The sequence below is a fragment of the Myotis myotis genome, unplaced genomic scaffold, assembly GCF_014108235.1.
Source record: "Myotis myotis isolate mMyoMyo1 unplaced genomic scaffold, mMyoMyo1.p scaffold_m19_p_3, whole genome shotgun sequence".
In the NCBI taxonomy this organism is placed as follows: Eukaryota; Metazoa; Chordata; class Mammalia; order Chiroptera; family Vespertilionidae; genus Myotis; species Myotis myotis.
In genome coordinates, this window is record NW_023416335.1 from 208,420,931 (window position 1) to 208,438,213 (window position 17,283).

General features: G+C 45.9%; 1 protein-coding gene across 3 annotated transcripts in view; it reads left to right on the top strand.

Annotated features, from left to right (window-relative positions):
• Window positions 1–17,283, top strand: part of GRAP2 (GRB2 related adaptor protein 2) — a 71,960-nt gene that overhangs the window by 35,883 nt on the left and 18,794 nt on the right. For 2 of the 3 annotated variants that reach the window (XM_036300577.1, XM_036300578.1), the window contains exons 2-3: window positions 8,793–8,884; window positions 15,587–15,678. In XM_036300577.1, the coding sequence (XP_036156470.1) occupies window positions 8,807–8,884; window positions 15,587–15,678 (170 nt within the window). In that variant the 5' untranslated portion in view covers window positions 8,793–8,806. Of the gene's footprint in view, window positions 1–8,792; window positions 8,885–15,586; window positions 15,679–17,283 lie in introns of those variants that run through there. The other variant, XM_036300579.1, reaches the window with a different exon arrangement.

Genomic DNA, 17,283 nt, shown 5'->3' on the forward strand with positions numbered 1-17,283 from the left:
TACACTTAAAGACAAATCTTTTTCTAACAAAACGCTTGAAGACAAATAACATTTGAACTTAGAAAAAGTTACGTTTTATAAGCCAGACTGGTATTGATTTAAAAAGAATGAGGTGATGCATAATCAGAGAAGGAATATAATACTGTATGTCAACTGTGCTTTAACAAAAAATAATTTTAAAAATAATTCAGAAAAAGGAAGAGCAAATGACCCTTCATCTGGGCATCACTCAACTTACAAGGCTGCTCCCCAGGGGAGAGGACCTGCACAGGGACAATCTCCTGATTTGTCCCCCTCCTCTTCTATTCCCTCCTCTCACTATCCTGCCCCCCCCCCACACACACACACACACACAATACCTTAAGCAGGAAAAGAGGAGCTAATTTAAAAAGAGGGCAGCATCCTTGAGAACAGTGGGATCTCCCTAATCCACAGTGACAAACAGGGACCTGCAGAACAGCAATTTGATTAAATAAGGATATACAGGATTTAGAGGGCTCTCCAGTTGTGCAAAGCGTGTCTCTAAGTCCTTGAAATATTTTTATTTGGCTTCTAAGCCTAGCCTAGAAACCAAGTGCCTTCTAGCTAAAGAGATGGTTCCTATTGGAAAAATTGGAAGAAATCTCAAGACAAGGCTAAAGGGTGGGACTGAAACCCTAAGAGGTTGGCAGAGGATCTGCAGGAGGTGAATTGGTAGTCAGTCAGGTCGGGGTGTGTAAAGCCAGCCTCGCCAAGGAGGCCAGAGGATGTGTTATGTGGGGAACACACGTGCACAGAAAGATGGGGAACGCCCTGGAGGCTTCTTTCATAAGCCACTCCTTGTGGCCTCCACGACTGGCATCAGCAGATCAGCCGCCAGGAACTGCTTGCTGCTCTCAGACAGGCTTTGGAGGGCCCCTCTAGTTCCATGGTTCACCCCGCTTGTCATGCAAGGGGACTTATGCTTTCCTGGGGCTTTGGAGGGGAACTAAGGAGTCGCCAGGGGACGAGGAAAGTAAGAATGCCCTGTGTGCATAAAAGCATATATAGTGGAGGCTCTCTGAGGGTATATGAAATCTCAGCCAGCCAACCAGAAATGGTGTGGTGGGATATGTTTCGCTTGTCTTGACTCACTCTGGTTGCTATGAAATCAAAATGCTTAGATCCCATAGAGAGAGCATCTGTGGAAACAGGCCAGGCCCTCCTGAGAAGGCCGTTTATGCCCCAGGGATCCTGAGCCCCAAAGAAATGGTCTTGCCTCTGACTTGGGTGCCTCTGACTTGGGAGGTCCAGATAAACACAGGAACTGCTGGTTGGAAATGGTTAGAGCAGAGGCCCCTGAAGGTCACTCCCAAGTTCATGGCTACCTGCAAGCTGGGTTGCCGCTGCACGATTCAGCTCCCACCTCACCCTCTGCACCTGACCCAGGAGCTGAGTCTCCAGACAGCCCAATAGGAGGATCTTACTAGAATAGGATTTGAGGGTCTCTGTTTTAGAGGATGAGTTAGAGATAATTCAAGAGTAAGCACAGTAGAAAATGTATATGTATATGTAAGCCTTGTTAGACATTCAGGGAGAAGGTTAACATTTCCACCTTGGCCCGCTGATTAAGAGGTCTCCTGTAAGCAGGGATTCTGCTGGGTTAGAATAGAGCGAAACTGTTGTCAGAGGAGAACTCAAACTGAGGAAAGGCCAGCCCTCCATCTCTTGGCCATCCTCAGCCTTTTGCTTCTCTTCTTTCCACTTTCTTTTCCGGAACAGATTGGTTTGGGTCTGGAGAAGACTGTTAAAGCAGCAGCTGACAGGTGAACTATAGGTCGTTGTTCCTCCTATGCTTATGAATTTTCAAGGTTAATGATTTATGTTGAAACCTACTGTTTTTGTTTTTTTACCTGAATCCTACAGGTGTGATTGGAGCCTTTCTGCCTCAGTTTATCACCTTTTACTGGACATTGGACAGAGGAACAGGGTTTAATAAACTAAGGGGTTTCAACACAAACCATTGACCTGGAGTCAAAAGCAGGAGTGAGGGACCAGTCACTTTGAGATGAACAGGGACCACCTTTTCAGGAAACTCAGGGGGAATTTAAGCATCAGGAAACCTAGGAGCAGATGGCTTCGAATTCTTTTCCATCTAAGCAATTCTGTATTTTATGGGTTTTAGACTCTGAAATGTTAAAGTTTATATGCCTTTAAATGCATAAGAGACAATGAGCATAATTGGGAAACCTGTACAGGGACTCATGTACAAAGAAAAGTTACAAGATGGAATCGCCGGTTTGGGGTGCACCATTGCCCTCTATTGGATTAAATAAATCAGACCTTTAGTGTGGGTGTGTGTTTCATTATCTCTGGCTGCGTTTGCTGAGAAGTCAGCGCACCTTTGAGTGGGAAATTAATTTATCTTTGTAAGTAGGTCTTATCTGCTGTCCCTTCCCCTAGGAAATGAATGACAGTTGTAACTCTGATGGCAGATGATTTATCATGTTCTTATTGACTCAGCAAACATGTATTAAGTGCCTACTAAGCATTGGCTAGGTATTGTAGGAAATCTAAGAACAAATAATAGCAGTAGCTACTATTAGCATTTGTTGGATACCTACAATGTGCCAAGGTCTTGATACACATGAACACACAACACACAATCCTATGAAGTAAGTGTAGTTACTGCTGTCTTGTGGATGAAGAAACAGGGCACTTGAGAAGTAAATGGCACATCCAAGATTCAAATCCAGGCCCATCAACTCCTAAGCCTACACTTTGTCCACTAATCTATAGCCTTTCTCCTCAAGTTTACAAATGATTAGGAGAGACCGGAGACGGATATAAACGTTTATGCCGTGGATTGGCAAACTGTCACTAGGAAGCCAAATCAACCCATCACGTAATTTTGAGAAGGAGCTGAGATGGTTTTTACATTTTTAAATGGTTGTGGAAAAATCAGAAGAGCAATCGTACTTTGTGGCATATGTAAAAGTATATTTGAATTTGAGCATTCATAGATACCATTTTATTGGAGTCCACCTTCACTCATTCCCTCGCTCTTCTCCCGGCTGCCTTCTGGACTGCAACAGCACAGTGGAGTGGTTGTGGTAGAGACCGTATGGCCACAAAGCCAAAAATATCTACACTCTGGCCCTTACAGAAATGGTTTGCCGACTCCCAGTCTATACTCCAAAGTGAAAAGCTATATATCAGTAGGAGAGGTTTTTAAAAAGGGCTTTGAGAATTAAGAAGAGGGAAAACGAATATTGATTTAACCCAGGGTGTGAGGTACCTCAAGGGTTATACAGGTGTGCTCAGTTTTAAGACTCGGTGCAGGAACATCCAGACTTTAAAAGAGGTAAATTAAAGGGTAGTGATTTGCATAACAAATTTTCCTTTTCACTTTGTAAAAGGATTCACCACGGGGGTTCTTTTATGGAATGAGCTTCCATATGTATGCTAATATGGTTCATTTATGAATACCCTATTCATAATAACTTTTTAAGAACAGAGCTATTGTGTACAGTGAGGCTTAGCTACACTTTTTTCCTGGTGGGGTAAGGTTTCCTATTTCTGGAAAGTCATTGAGCTGACCCATCAGCTCCGGAGGGCAGCAAATGCTCTGTCTCCAGGAGGGGCTTTGCCTAACAAATAGAAAGCTGTGGCTTCCGAGTGTCTGCCTTAGGTGAAGTTCAATGGCTGGTACAACTTTACACTTTTAGCCAAGCTCCTCTTCCTAGCTACAGCCCAAAACCTAAAACGTTAACTCCTCACTATTCGGTGTTAACTCCTCACTATTCTATCACTTTATTTGATGCACAAGATAAATTCATAAAAATTATATTTGTTGCTAATGTCCTGATAAATATGCTACAAGCAATACAGTTGATCCTTGAACAACACGGGTTTGAACTGTGCCAGTTTACTTATACGTGGGTGGGTTTTTTTTTTTAGTAAATATCTGTACAGTTTTTGACCTGAGGTGAGGAGTCCAGGGAAGTGGAGGGCCTACTATATGCACTGATCTAGGAGACTTGAGCAACCTTAGATTTTGGCATCTGTGGAGGTGCTGGAACCAATCCCCCATGGACACTGAGGGACAGCTAAACCTTCGGGAAGTCAAAAGCTATAGGCAGATTTTCAACTGGGGCAGGGGGTGGTCAGCACCCCAAACCCCATGTTGTTTAAGAGTCTTTATAAAGAGCAGTGCTTCTCCCTCTGTTTCCCCCCAAGGCATTATCTTAACTGAATTACAGTATAAACTGGGGCAAGTCATATGATCTTCAAATTAGAACTCTCCCCAGAAAAATAAGAAGTGTGGTCACTGATTCAGTTGAGGACCCGGCTCCCTCTTTCGATGGATCTTGAGCCTGAATCTTCAAATAGCTTCTGGTGTTACGCAATTGCTCTTTTTAAGAGATGCATGAAACAGGAACCTTGACTATTCATAGCCATCTTAGGAGGAGCTGAAATCTTTTAAGAAGTCTCTTACCATTTTGATGGTAACCATGTGTTTCTGAACACATCCACTAATTCTGGCTTTCAGTTAAGGATTTTCTTTTCAATAAACATGTAGATTTACCTTAAATCAGTTTGGTACATGATACAGATTGGTTTTACGCTCTTAATGAACTGAGCTAGAAATTTCTAAGCACAGCAGTGCACAGAGGTCACAGTGCAACAAATATCTTAAGGTAAAATAAGGTCTTTTGATAGAACTACATCTGCATGAACAAATCAGATAAAAAATTTGAAAAGGTTTCTACATGCCTTCTGGATTAAAAAAAAAAAATTATTAATGGCTCCAGATACTAAGTTGCTATAGGACGAAGGGGGAAAGGCTGAGAGTTTTGTTGCAAGAGCTCTTCTTGCAAAATCTAACTTATTTCATGTCACATGACTTTGTTAGAGCAGTATTCGGATTTACAGAAGAGGAGATGCTTCATCAGCTCCATCTCACCAAAATTGCTGTATGTGTTGACATTATGTGTGACAAGGTATTCATATGTAGGTAACCGACATCCATTCGGATGGCTATCTTACAGCACTGTCTCCTGGCTTTTGTTTCCATTCTCTGTGGTGACTCTATTTTAGAAGTAGAGAAGCATTCCTGGTATTTAGTCTGAGTATTTTTTCAAGTTCTTTGGTGGTAAAAGAAACTTGAATGGAAATGCAAGGGCAGAGAAAATCGTGCCTGAGGAGTCCTGTGCGGTGCTGCCCTGCGGTGAGGCGGATCTGTGTCGGGGCTGCTAATGGCTATTCCCTGCCATTAGTAAAGGGGGAGTGAGGCCCATGCTGCCGGCTGGTGAGAAGCAGAGGTCGCAGTAGGGACAGGAGCCCTGGGCTCTGAGGTAGGATTAGGGGGAGGCTGCTAGAGGTGGCTTGCCTGCCCCTGGAAACTGTCACTTCTCATTCACACTCTATGGCAGATAGCATTTCAGCCATTTCTAAAGCTGATCACTGGCAGGAAAAAGCACATTTAATCCATCTGGAGGCTCTCTGAAGGGGTGGCTCTGCCCTCTCCCTGTGAGGCCAGTAGCACTGTTTCTGCAACAGCATGGAGAAGGCATTGCACTCTCGAATTCTAATTCTAGAAACAGCTTCTCTTCCCCCTCATTTCTCTCTCTCTCTCTCTCTCTCTCTCTCTCTCTCTCATCTCTCTCTTTCCTCTCTTCTATCTCAAACGTGTTGCTACCATGTTTTATCATATATTCATATATATAGTTTCCCAGATGCAGTGGTAGTGGGTACAGATTATAAAACAAACAGATAAATATCGAATAAACTACATTTGTTCAATTTTATTTTTCCCTGGTGGCAATTTTAAACTTTCCCAAATTAAATTAAAACGAATGGCTATAGAGGAATGAGATACATTTGACGCATTCCTATGATCAAACAGGAGACCGGCCTCCAGGGGTGGCACATGGACCATCCTCTGCTATTCGGGAGGCAGAGAATGGTAAAATCAAGGGAAGAATTTGCAAAGCCCTGTGATTTGAACAAAAACAAAGCATACCTCACTCCCCCCTGAACAGCTTCCTCCTCCGAACAGCAGCTGAAAGATTTCATTTCACAAATGGAAATGGGATGCAAACAAATTTTTTCAAAGCGATTTCATGAATTGTGGGCCTATTTAATTGGGTTTTCTGAGCCAGGATTAATATCATAAGCAGGGGAGCTATGTGATGTGGCTGTCGTTGAAAGCCAGCCACCTGCCTCGTGGGGGAAGGAGAAAAGTGCCCCTATTCAGAGGCAGTCCTGCTTCCGCCTCAGCCCTCTCTCTGAAGTGACTGACAGCCAGCCGGGGCGAGGCCTGATCGGAGTTACATGCAATGAAGGGCAGATCTTCCCACGCTCAAGGTCACATCTAGAGCAGGCCTTGAATATGCTTTTCATCTCTAATTTATGTGACTTTCTAATATGTTTAGCATTTGCACTCCCCTTGTCTCCATCCTGCTCATTAAGGTAAATTTGCATGGAAATGGGATCTTGGTTTTCAGGACCATTCACCTGACACTTGATCTCCTGAAGTGACCAGTGTTCACTGTTGATACCATGAGGGTGACCCTCAGACACCACATTTTAATGTGGTGCCAACTAGAGGCAAGGCCTTAATTAGGGGAAGCTTTGGATGTTAAAGTAATGGAGTGAATCAAATCATCAAAGGCATTTAGCATTCACTAAGGAGGGCAGAATAGGCCTTCCCGTTGAGTGGGTCATCCTAGGTCACAAAAATTTTAATTTGCCTTCAGTGGTTCTCAACCTTCCTAATGCCACGACCCTTTAATACAGTTCCTCATGTTGTGGTGACCCCCAACCATAAAATTATTTTTGTTGCTACTTCATAACTGTAATTTTGCTACTGTTATGAATCGTAATGTAAACATCTGATATGCTATATGTGTTTTCTGATGGTCACGACCCACACATTGAGAACCGCTGCCTTAGATGAACAGATCTTGAAGAAAGTGTACAAAAAGTATACTTTTTTTCTTGTTCTTTCAAAATCATTTTGATGTGTGATAGAGCTCAGGCAGCAGTGACATTTTTCTTTGGCGCCTGGAATATCTTTCTTTGTGGTTGGTAATATTCATCTCTACAAATTACCTTTGGATGACCAAGCAAATGTGGAAAATCAAAGAGATGAGCCCCTTGCTATCACCACTACACAGGTCTCCTCTGTCACTAGGAGGGGTCAGTATTTTAACTAAATTCAGAAGTAGTCAGCTCTAATCCCCTGATCTCGGCCGCTGCACCCTCCCACCCGTGGCGGCCTTCCTTCCTTATTTACCCAAATCTTGTCACTTAGGCAGAAATCCCCACTGAGGGGACAATTTACTGTCCCAGTTTACTGGTCACTGAAAGTCAATTAAGTTTGAGTGTTATTAACCTAAAGGGTTTCGGACTTGGGCAAATTTTGCAAAACATAAAAGCCAACAAGCAGCGTTCAAGACTGTCCTGACAGTAAGCCATCTTAGCAGAGGACCAAAGGATTTGAGGGTCACGGAGACTAAACATCAAATTTCAATGAGAAAGTTCTAGGAGATGGGAGAGATGAGAAGAAAACTTGTGCTGTGTTAGCCAGCCTACCTTTGCTGAGGATAAATTCATTCCATCAGATTATTTTGAAACAAAAATGCTGCTTAGCTTTACCTTCTATAACATTTTGCATCTATTTATTTTATTTTATTTCACCCTCTTACTAGTTGGATATTATGACCCCCATTTTACAGACGAGGAAACTGAGACTCCAAGAGGTTAGTTGCTTGCAGCTGTTCACCAACAAGTCAGGTCTCAGCTCTCTATTACATCCCCACTGCCTCCTAGAACAAAAAAAACAACAACTCAAACACCTCTGTTTCATTTGTAGGCTGACATTTATCTTTACACAGGTCTCATCTGTTACTAGGAGGGGTCAATATTTTAACTCAATTCAGAAGTATTAAAATGAAAATTTTCCAAATGTACTTGGCTTATACAATATTAATAACATAAATTAGGAAGCTGACTAATCGAGTCTCCCAACTCTAAAACCAGAAAGCTTTCTATTCTCAAACGTGCAGAAGGACCTGAAGGTCCCCAGTGGCCAGCACTAATTCTCTTAAATGATTCAGATGTAAAAGATGCAATGGCATCTGTCTAATTAACACCACCGGGTTAAATATAGCTGCCAAGGGGCAGCCTCGGACTAGACTGTGTTTAAAAAACAGCCGAAACCGGTTTGGCTCAGTGGATAGAGCGTCGGCCTGCGGACTGAAGGGTCCCGGGTTCGATTCCGGTCAAGGGCATGTACCTGGGTTGCGGGCACTTCCCCAGTAGGGAGTGTGCAGGAGGCAGCTGATCGATGTTTCTCTCTCATCGATGTTTCTGACTATCCCTCTCCCTTCCTCTCTGTAAAAAATCAATAAAATATATATATAAAAAAAAAAAAAAGAACAAAAAAAAAAACAGTCTTTCTGGCCCCTCAGGCCTCAAGTTAGAGATGATAGCAAGTCTCCTTTCCTATCAACTGGAAATGGAGATGCCCCAGAAATGGTGACAGGCCGGGCCAGGCAAAGGGAGATGAAAAGAGAGTCAGTCTCTGGCTTTCATTTCCTGCTCCTGGCATCTGGGGATTCAGATTTAGGGCCAGGAAGCAGGCCCTAAAGGCTCCATCAAGACTCTTCTCAAAAACAAGAGTCTTCACAGTACGCCTGCGCCAGGCTCTCCAGCCTGAGACAGTGGGCCACTCGCCTACCAACTGCTCAGACTGTCACACAGCACCATCGGCGCCGCTGCCCTTCTCCCAGCGGAAGGGCACAATGACCGTGTTCTTTCTCTTCCAGCTTCTCCTTACAACATGGAAGCCGTCGCCAAGTTTGATTTCACCGCCTCAGGCGAGGATGAGCTGAGCTTTCACACTGGAGATACTCTGAAGGTAGGTGATGTGAGGCCCAGGGGCCCCCTGGGGAGTTTAAGTTACTCTTGTCTGGTCACTGACTTAAAATAACAACACATGCCTTTGTTTCTAAAGAATCACACACAGCTCCTTTCCAAAAGAGAAGCTCACCTCAATCAAAAGGGTTCCTTCTGAGCACCTGTATGCCAGCCGCCAGCCTAGGGGATGGAAGTGCGGTTGGCATAAGGCATCATCCTTGTCCTGAGATGCTTGTGGTCTGGTGTGGGGGGCGGGGGGGATTAATCCATCCAAAGGGCTGTTGCAGATGCTCTTATCCAAGAGCTCAGGCAGCACAGGTGAGGGAGCAAGTGGTCCCACCGTGAAAGGTGGGTTTGTGGCCAGTGTGGCAACATCAGTTGTTAGGATGTAATGAAGGAGAGTTGGGCTTTTCGCTAAAGCTCGGAAATGAGCAAGCCCATGTGGAATTCTGTGCGCATTGTGAGACTCAGCAGGGCTGGGACTACAGGATGAGGGTGTGGGTAGAAACAGGACTCAACAAAGGCCATGCACACCCAGCCTGCACTTGAGTTGTAGTGGCCACTCGCTAAGCTGAAGAGGCCTTGGACCTCTTCCAACTTTCATGCCTCACACTGGCAGACTCTGCATCTTAGCCCCTGTTTGGTGCAGAAGAGTAAAAGTGGCCTTCAAGAGGCCACTGGGGGGTCTGTGAGGCCAATATCCCCCTGCCTGGCCACAGCGCCTTGGATATCCTGATCCCTGGCTCCCAGCAGCACTGAGGCCACCATTGTCTCACCACTAAGAATTACGCTTGTTATAGAAAGAAACACCCCCAGTATTTGTCCCTCTAACTGTTCTCACCTTGCAAGATCTAGTAAGGTGGTTGCAAAAAAAATGTGCCTTCGATGTTAGAGCTTTTCAAGGTCAAAATGGCCTTTGGCTGCTGACTCAGGAAAAGGTGACCTTCAATTCTTTGGGATCTTATCAAGGTCACAGAAGGGTCTGCCGCCTGGTGAGCAATCTCTCCCTTACCTATGGGTATTGTGAACATATGACTCATCTCTCATTGCAAATAGAACCTAATGTCTTGTTTAAATTTTCCCTATTCCCCAGAAAAGTTAAAAGGAAAAAAAAAACAAAACACAAAACTTCCCTCAACTCCATTTCTCAATTCAGCTTCCAATTTCCTGCCTCTCTTTTGCTGCCAATACTGGGATGGATTCTCTATACTGGTGCCTCTACTCCCTCCCTTCCCATTCATTCCACAGGAACCCTGGAATCTGACTTTCACCCCCCCCCCAAAACTCCCTTAAAATCCACCAGCGATGTCCTTACGTAGAATATAATGACCCTACTACAATGCCTGTAGAGTGTGACACTTCTAACCCCCTCTCCCAGGTCTGAATGGAGTTCTGTCTGACTTGCTAGCACTGTCCTCTGCTCTGAATACTTTTCTTGGATGACATGTCTCAGGCCAACCCCTTGCTAGAGAGGAGCCAATGCAGTCCAAAGGAGCAAGGACATTGGACGCAGATAAATCTGAGTTTGAATCCCAGCTTACTAGCTGTGCGGCCTGGGCCACTCACTTGCCCCCTGAGCCTCGGTGTCTTCAGTATCTGTTTTGCAGGGTTGTGGAACGGATTAGAGGTAATGGTCCCATCCCAAAGCAGATGCGCGGTAAGTGGCCACCGTATTATTAGTATTACTCATTCCTGCTGCCTCTGCCTGTTCAGACTGTGGCCACAGCCCCCTGACTGACCCCATCACCTCCTGTATCTTCCTCCTTCAATCATTCTCTCTACTAGTCCCAGAGGGATCTTTCTGGAAGACAGATCAGATCATGTCACTTCCTTATTCAGAAGCATTCAGTGGTCTCCCATTACCAATTGGTTGAAATCTAAGCCGTCTGGCCCCAGCTTCATCATGCTCACGTGCATGAATACATACACACACACACACACACACACACACACACACACACATACATCTCTGCCCCCAGGTCACACTGGAGTATACATACCACCCTTTCTCAGGCTCTCCCCATCCTCCAGATGCCCTTCTCCCGCACACACACATTTGACCACCTCTGCCCCAGAACCCTCACCGATCCTCCCGCTCCCTACTGCCCTGGGAAAATTAAGGACTTCCTCTTCAGCGATTCCCCAGCATTTCACAGGCACTTTATTCAAGGCATTTATGATCCTGGCTCACATGACAGTTATTTATGGGCAGGCCGAGCGTTCGTGCTCTGATATGCGTGTACATCCACCTCGGGCTGCTGTCCTTACCCCATGGGATCCTGATTGCCATTTGTGTGTTGGCCACAGGACAAAGCTCTGTGAGGGCGGGGGCTGGGTCTGCCTCAGTGTCTAGAACAGCAGAAAGGTGACCCTCCTTAATAGGTGGTAAATGAATGAATGGTTGACCCCTCCACGGCTCTGTGAGCTCACTGAGAGCAGAGCCACGCCATCTTTGCATCTTCCCAGCATCTAGTACAAATCACAGCTCCAAACAGGTGCTCTGTACACATTTCTTGAATTGCTAGATTGCATTTCTGCATGCTCGTGTGGAACTCCGTCAGAAGGCCAAACTCCTCTTTCTTTTCAAACTCTGTCCATTGCAGCTGTGCAGTGAAGAGAAAAGCCGAGAGGGGCTTTCTGGCTGAGCTTCATAGAATGTCTGCCTCATGGGGGTTAGTGGCCCTGCCTGTGGGTCCCTCTGCATATGTGGCAACACCTGTCCCCCCCCCCCCCCCCCCCCCAGAGCTGAGTTACAACCTGGGAGCCACACCATTGTTTTCAAAGCCATCTCTGGACTGACTCTGCAACTCACTCCCGGGATGCTCTTTTGTGTTTGGCCTTTAGAGCTAAATAAAAGGCTAAACAGACTTTTTCATTAGAAGGTACAAAAAATGTCTGCCCAGCTTGCCACCAACCCACACCCCCTCCAGCCTGTGCGCCCTGCCTATTCACCTCTGCATTCCCAGTATCTACGTGCAAACAGCAGGTGCTCACTAGATGCTGGTCACAGAATGGTGAACAGGGAACTCCTGCCGGGTGACTTGAGCCCACTTCTCCTGTGAGAGAAGCATTTGAAAAGCCAGGCGCCGGGTGTTTTGTGTTTGTGTCACAAACCTCGGACCTGCAGCTACCCAGTACCAGTTGAATTTGTCAGTCTTACTGTCTGCTTCTGTAGTACATCTAATTCCACCTCAATTCTTCCTACTAAAACCGCGGCCTAAAAGCACTAAGTTAATCCTATGTCATTAACTTCTTCAATATTTCAAATTTCTGCTATGCTTCTAAGAGCAGTAATTCCATCCAATTTTAAAATTCTCCCAACTGTACATTTCGTCCTCTTCCCACATCTAACTTAGTGTCAGGCGTGGAGCCAGCAGTGTGCTCTGTAGGCAGCGTTATGAGAATTAAGACACAGTAAAGTGGAGCGTCAACCCTCCCGTGTTCAGGCCGAACTTGCTCAGGTTTCTGTGATGGGGACAAGAGATAGGGGGGAGCCAAGTAGAGGGAGAGATGAGCACAGGAAGTCTGGGGCCCCTCAACGGCAGGAGGAAACCACCTCCCCCCAAATACTCTTCTTTGCAGAAAGTGGAATTTTTAAAACCTTGTATTCTAGACACCAAAAATAGGCTGGAAATTCACCTCCCCGGGAACACAGTCTCAGGCAGACCGAACGCCAGGTGGTGGGGAGAAGTGACGGGCATCGAGCGATAATCTTTCAGTCGCTGGAGGAGGTGGATGGGTGTGAGCCACGATTACTAAAATGACAGCTAGTTTCAGGTCAGAGAACTAAGCACAAAATGTGGTTCTTACCGTGAAGAGCCAATTTCCAAATGGCCGCTTTCACCTCATCCCTGCCCACTCTCCTGTTTGGCATTTGCCACGCAGGCCAAACTCCAAATTCCCATGAGACCATTCCGAAACCATAGACCCGGGACACGCCCCACGTGAAACGTCCTCGTGCCTTTATGTGAACACCAGCGCTGGTGCCTGTTCCTAGTTCTTCTTCTGACCTAGATTTTCTGGTCCCCACACCCTTCAGCATACACACCCCACACGTCTCTAGTGATACTAACAGCCACATGTGATGTCAGAAACTGTAAAGTTTTCTTTTCTCAGCAATTCTAGAACTCAGTTATGGGACACACTTTTATTTCTTCAGAACAAATGATTAAACTCAAAACATACATACAGAACACTTTAAAGAACTTACAAAACCCTTCTGTGTCCTTCAGAGCTGGAGTCCTCCCTCATGAGAAGATCACATGTCACAGAATGACATTTTTGAACAACAGCACACCCCTTCTGAAGGAAGGCCAGGCACAGGGCTCAATTGATCTTCACATCAAGGCGTTAGCCCGGGCTTCTGTCCCCATATTTCCGATCGTCAATTGACTTACCAAAGGTCATGCAGTGAGTGACAGGGCCAAGCTAGAAACCAGGTCTTCTCATTCCAAACTCGACGTGCTGTCCCCTTCCCTCCACCTCAGGAGAGATAGTAGAAAGAGGCCATCGTTGCTTCTCAATTACTTAGCTCCCTTTCATTCTCTTTTCATCTCTGGGAGAGAGAAATCCAGGGGACCTGTGGCTTCAACTCCACCACTTTCCGGTGACTCTAACATCCCAACCTCGCTGCTGGGTCCAGACACATGTCTCCCACTGCTCACTGAGCCTGTCTCCTCAGATGGTCCCAGAGGGAACCTGGCCTCACCCACACGCAAGCTGAGGCCCATGAGCTTCCCCTCAGACCTGCTCCTCCTCCTGTATTTTCTATTTTAGTAAAGGCATCACCACCCACTCGGTCTCCCCAGCCAGAAATCCGGAGCCTTCCCAGAATCCCCATTCTCCCTTCGCTCCACAGTCATGAAATCCTGCCCATTTTGCTTCCTGATTCCTCTAAAATATGTCCTCACCTCGTAGGCCAGATCCCCTCCGTCCTTCGCCTGGATGTCTGCAGCAGTCTTCCTGCAGTTCCTTCCCCGACTTCACCCCTCCTCTCCGTCTCCACACTCTGAGGCAGCACTCTTTCTTACTAGTAACTCTAATTCTCACTGTGTTATGTCCCTGCTTTAATGGCTCATCCTTTAATGGTTCCCATAAATGTCAAGATAAATATTCAAATTGTCAACATGGACCATGAGGCCGGGTGTCTGGTTTCCCCTCTCTCTATCTCTGGACAATGACCTAAACTCCCACCAGACTAAGGCATTTCGCTCCCAGAATGCACTGCACTTTCTCATATCCCAGAAGTGGTTCTTTCAACATCAGACTTCTCCTGGGTAACTCCTGTCTTTGCCTGGACAGCCCAGATGTCCCCTCCTCCAGCTAGTCTTTCCTATCCGTCCTCTGCTTTCCCCTGCATCATAGCACTCCTCTCAGTTAACACACTCTCAGCTACAAGAAACAGAAACTAAAAATTGTTAAACAAAGATTTATTAATTTTCACCCCAACTCCAGAAGTAGGCGGGCTCCTGGGTGGCTGATTCCGTGGCTCAGTGGCATCATCAAGGTTCTTTCCACCTTCTTGCTCTGCCATTGTCATTTTGAATTATTGTTCGAGTCTATGCCACATACTGTAGAAACGTTCTCAGAGGGGAGCTGTGGGCAAATATTTGTCTTTTAATGGTGAAACGTTTCCTGAAATAACCAAAAGGCACGTAGAGCCAAATCAGGCCAATCACATGTGTAATCACGATAGATGATAACATTTGTGATCACTGTCAAGGGAGGACCATGCCATAGCGAGGCAGGACTTCTGGTTTGGCCTGTGACCTGGCTCTAAAAGCAAGTTTAATTCCCACCAGCAATGTGTGAGTGGTCCAGTTCTCTGCATCCTTGGCAGTATTTGGTGTTATCTTTACTTTTTATGTTAGCCATTCTGATAGGTGTGTAATGATAGCTCATTGTCATCTTAATTTGTGTTTCTCTGATGGCCAATAATATTGAACACCTTTTCAAGTGCTTAATTGCCATCTGTATATTCTCTTTAATGAAATGGCTGTCTATGTCTGTTGTTCTTTTTTTATTTGGATTGTTTGGCTTTATTACCGTTGCTTTTTGAGAGTTCTTTATATAGTCTTGATGCTAAGATATGTATCAAGAATACATGTGGTTTGCAAATAAAAAAAAGAAAATAAATAAAATAAAAACAAGTTTAAAAAAGGCATTCTAGATATCTTGAGTTATGCCCAAATTGTTTGTGAACCACATGGAGTGTGCACACAAAGAGTTACTGTTTTCAAAGCTGGCCCCACTTGGATACTTACATTTTAATCTGCTTGTTTCAAAAAAAAAATTAGAACAAATTAAATTTTTAAAAGGATCCTAGTTACCTGACAGAGAAGAAAAATTATGGAGCAGTCACTCTTGCCTTCTTACCGTTAGCCCAGACAATGAGCTTAGGTGCTAAGGTCTGGGGCACATGAACTTCCAAACTAGAAAGAGAAAGGGGTTCTGGGACGCCCCTGAGTGCTGAGTCTGGGAGGCCACGCCATGGTGGGGTCAGCTGTGTAGGTGGCACTCATGGACAGAAATAGCTTGGGGTCAAGAAAAGCTAAACCCCAAAGATAACCTTGCTGCTCCCCCACTCGGGCAGCTGTGTGGTTTCTTTGATTTATTTTCTCTAAACCCACACCCCGCAGCCCCTTTCTTTTGCTTCTTGGTGTCCTCCCTGCAGTGTCTTTGTCCTTCATTCTCTTCCATGTAGATCTTAAGTAACCAAGAGGAGTGGTTCAAGGCAGAGCTTGGGAGCCAAGAAGGATACGTGCCCAAGAATTTTATAGACATCCAGTTTCCTGAGTAAGTATTTCCAGCCTGCTGAGATGGGCCTACCCACACACACTCCCCTTACTGCTCAGCAGTCACTAAAATTATCCGTGCACACCAAGAGACTGTCAAAAATGGTTGCCTTGAGCGGGAACCACGCAACTGAAGGCCAGGGGTGGGAGGGAGATTTGCATTTCACTGCATTCTCTTTTGAATTTTATACCACCTGTTTAAAGTTCATAAACTAAAATCATCTATAATTGTAATCACAGGGTTTCCAAGAATTCCACTGGGGGCACTGTTGGCCATTGAACTTCAAGAGCAGCTACTTCAAAGCACTCCATTATCTCCCAACCAACCAGCCCTCCCTCCCAGTCAGGGATCCCAAACAGCTCTGGCCCTAGGCAGGCCTACAACCACTCCCTGCCTTCCTGAAACCACGCTCACACCAAAAAGAGAAGTCGGTGGGAGAGAAGGGGAAGTTCCCTTCATAAAGAGGAAATGAAAATTTGAGATTGAATCTCATTTGTCTCGAGAACTGACCACAAGGGTTAGATAGAAAGCTAATCTTATCTGAGCGGCAGGGACTAGCCAAAGAGCAAAGGTTTGCTAGAAAACCAAAGTGGGGAGGTGCAGCAGCACTCCTGTGAACCAGTGCTGACCACTGGCCTCCGCCAGGCCCCCCGTGCTGCCCTTCATCTTCTGGATGACCAAACACATCATGCCCTCCCTGCTCCTCAGCCCTCCAGTGCCTCCGCCACCGCACTCTCAGCCCAGGGCCTTGCTTCCTGGGTCACTGGGACAGTGGAAGCCACCAGAAAAGCCCCTCCACTCCACCCGCTCCTGACTCACTGCATCCACCCACCTCCTGCCACTGCGCCTAGACACTGCTCAGAAAGAACTGTCTGTGCTTCCAGCAAAAATTCTCCTCTCTCTCTCCCACATCAACTATCTTTCCCTCTCTGCTCAGTCATCCCATCAGCAAACAACGCTGCGATTTCTCCCATCCCCAGCCCCAAACCAAAGCAAAACAAAAAACTCTGGATCCCAAATCCCCTTCCAGCTACCACTTCACTTCTTCAAAGGAATTGTTTATATTAATTATCTCTAACTCCCCCACTCCCACTCTCTTTAGAATCCTTCCACTCCTGCGAATCCTTTTTAATCAAGGTCACAGTGAACTACATACAGTCCCGGTGGTCAATTCTTGGCCATTATCTCAGCACAATTAAATTTTTTTCTCCCTCTTCATTTGGCTCTGGGACATCCTTCCTCCTGACTGCTCCTCTGTCCCCTTTGCTGCTTTCTCCTCATCTTCCCCGGCTCCTGTAGTTTAGAATACGCCCTCCCAGTGAGGCCCTCATGGCAGGGTATTGTAAACTAGTGGCCCGGTGCACAAAATTCATGCATGGGTCCCTCAGCCCGGCCTGCCCCCTCTCACAGTCCAGGAGCCCTGAGGGGATGACCTACTGACGGCTTACGCCCACTCCTAAGCCACGGGAGGCAACCAGGATGATCAGGGGAAGGCACCTGAGGATATTTTTCCATTGATTTTTAGAGAGCATGAAAGAGAGAGGAAAGACAGAGAGAAACATCAATGTGAGAGGGACACTTAGATTGGTTGCCTCCTGCAGGAGT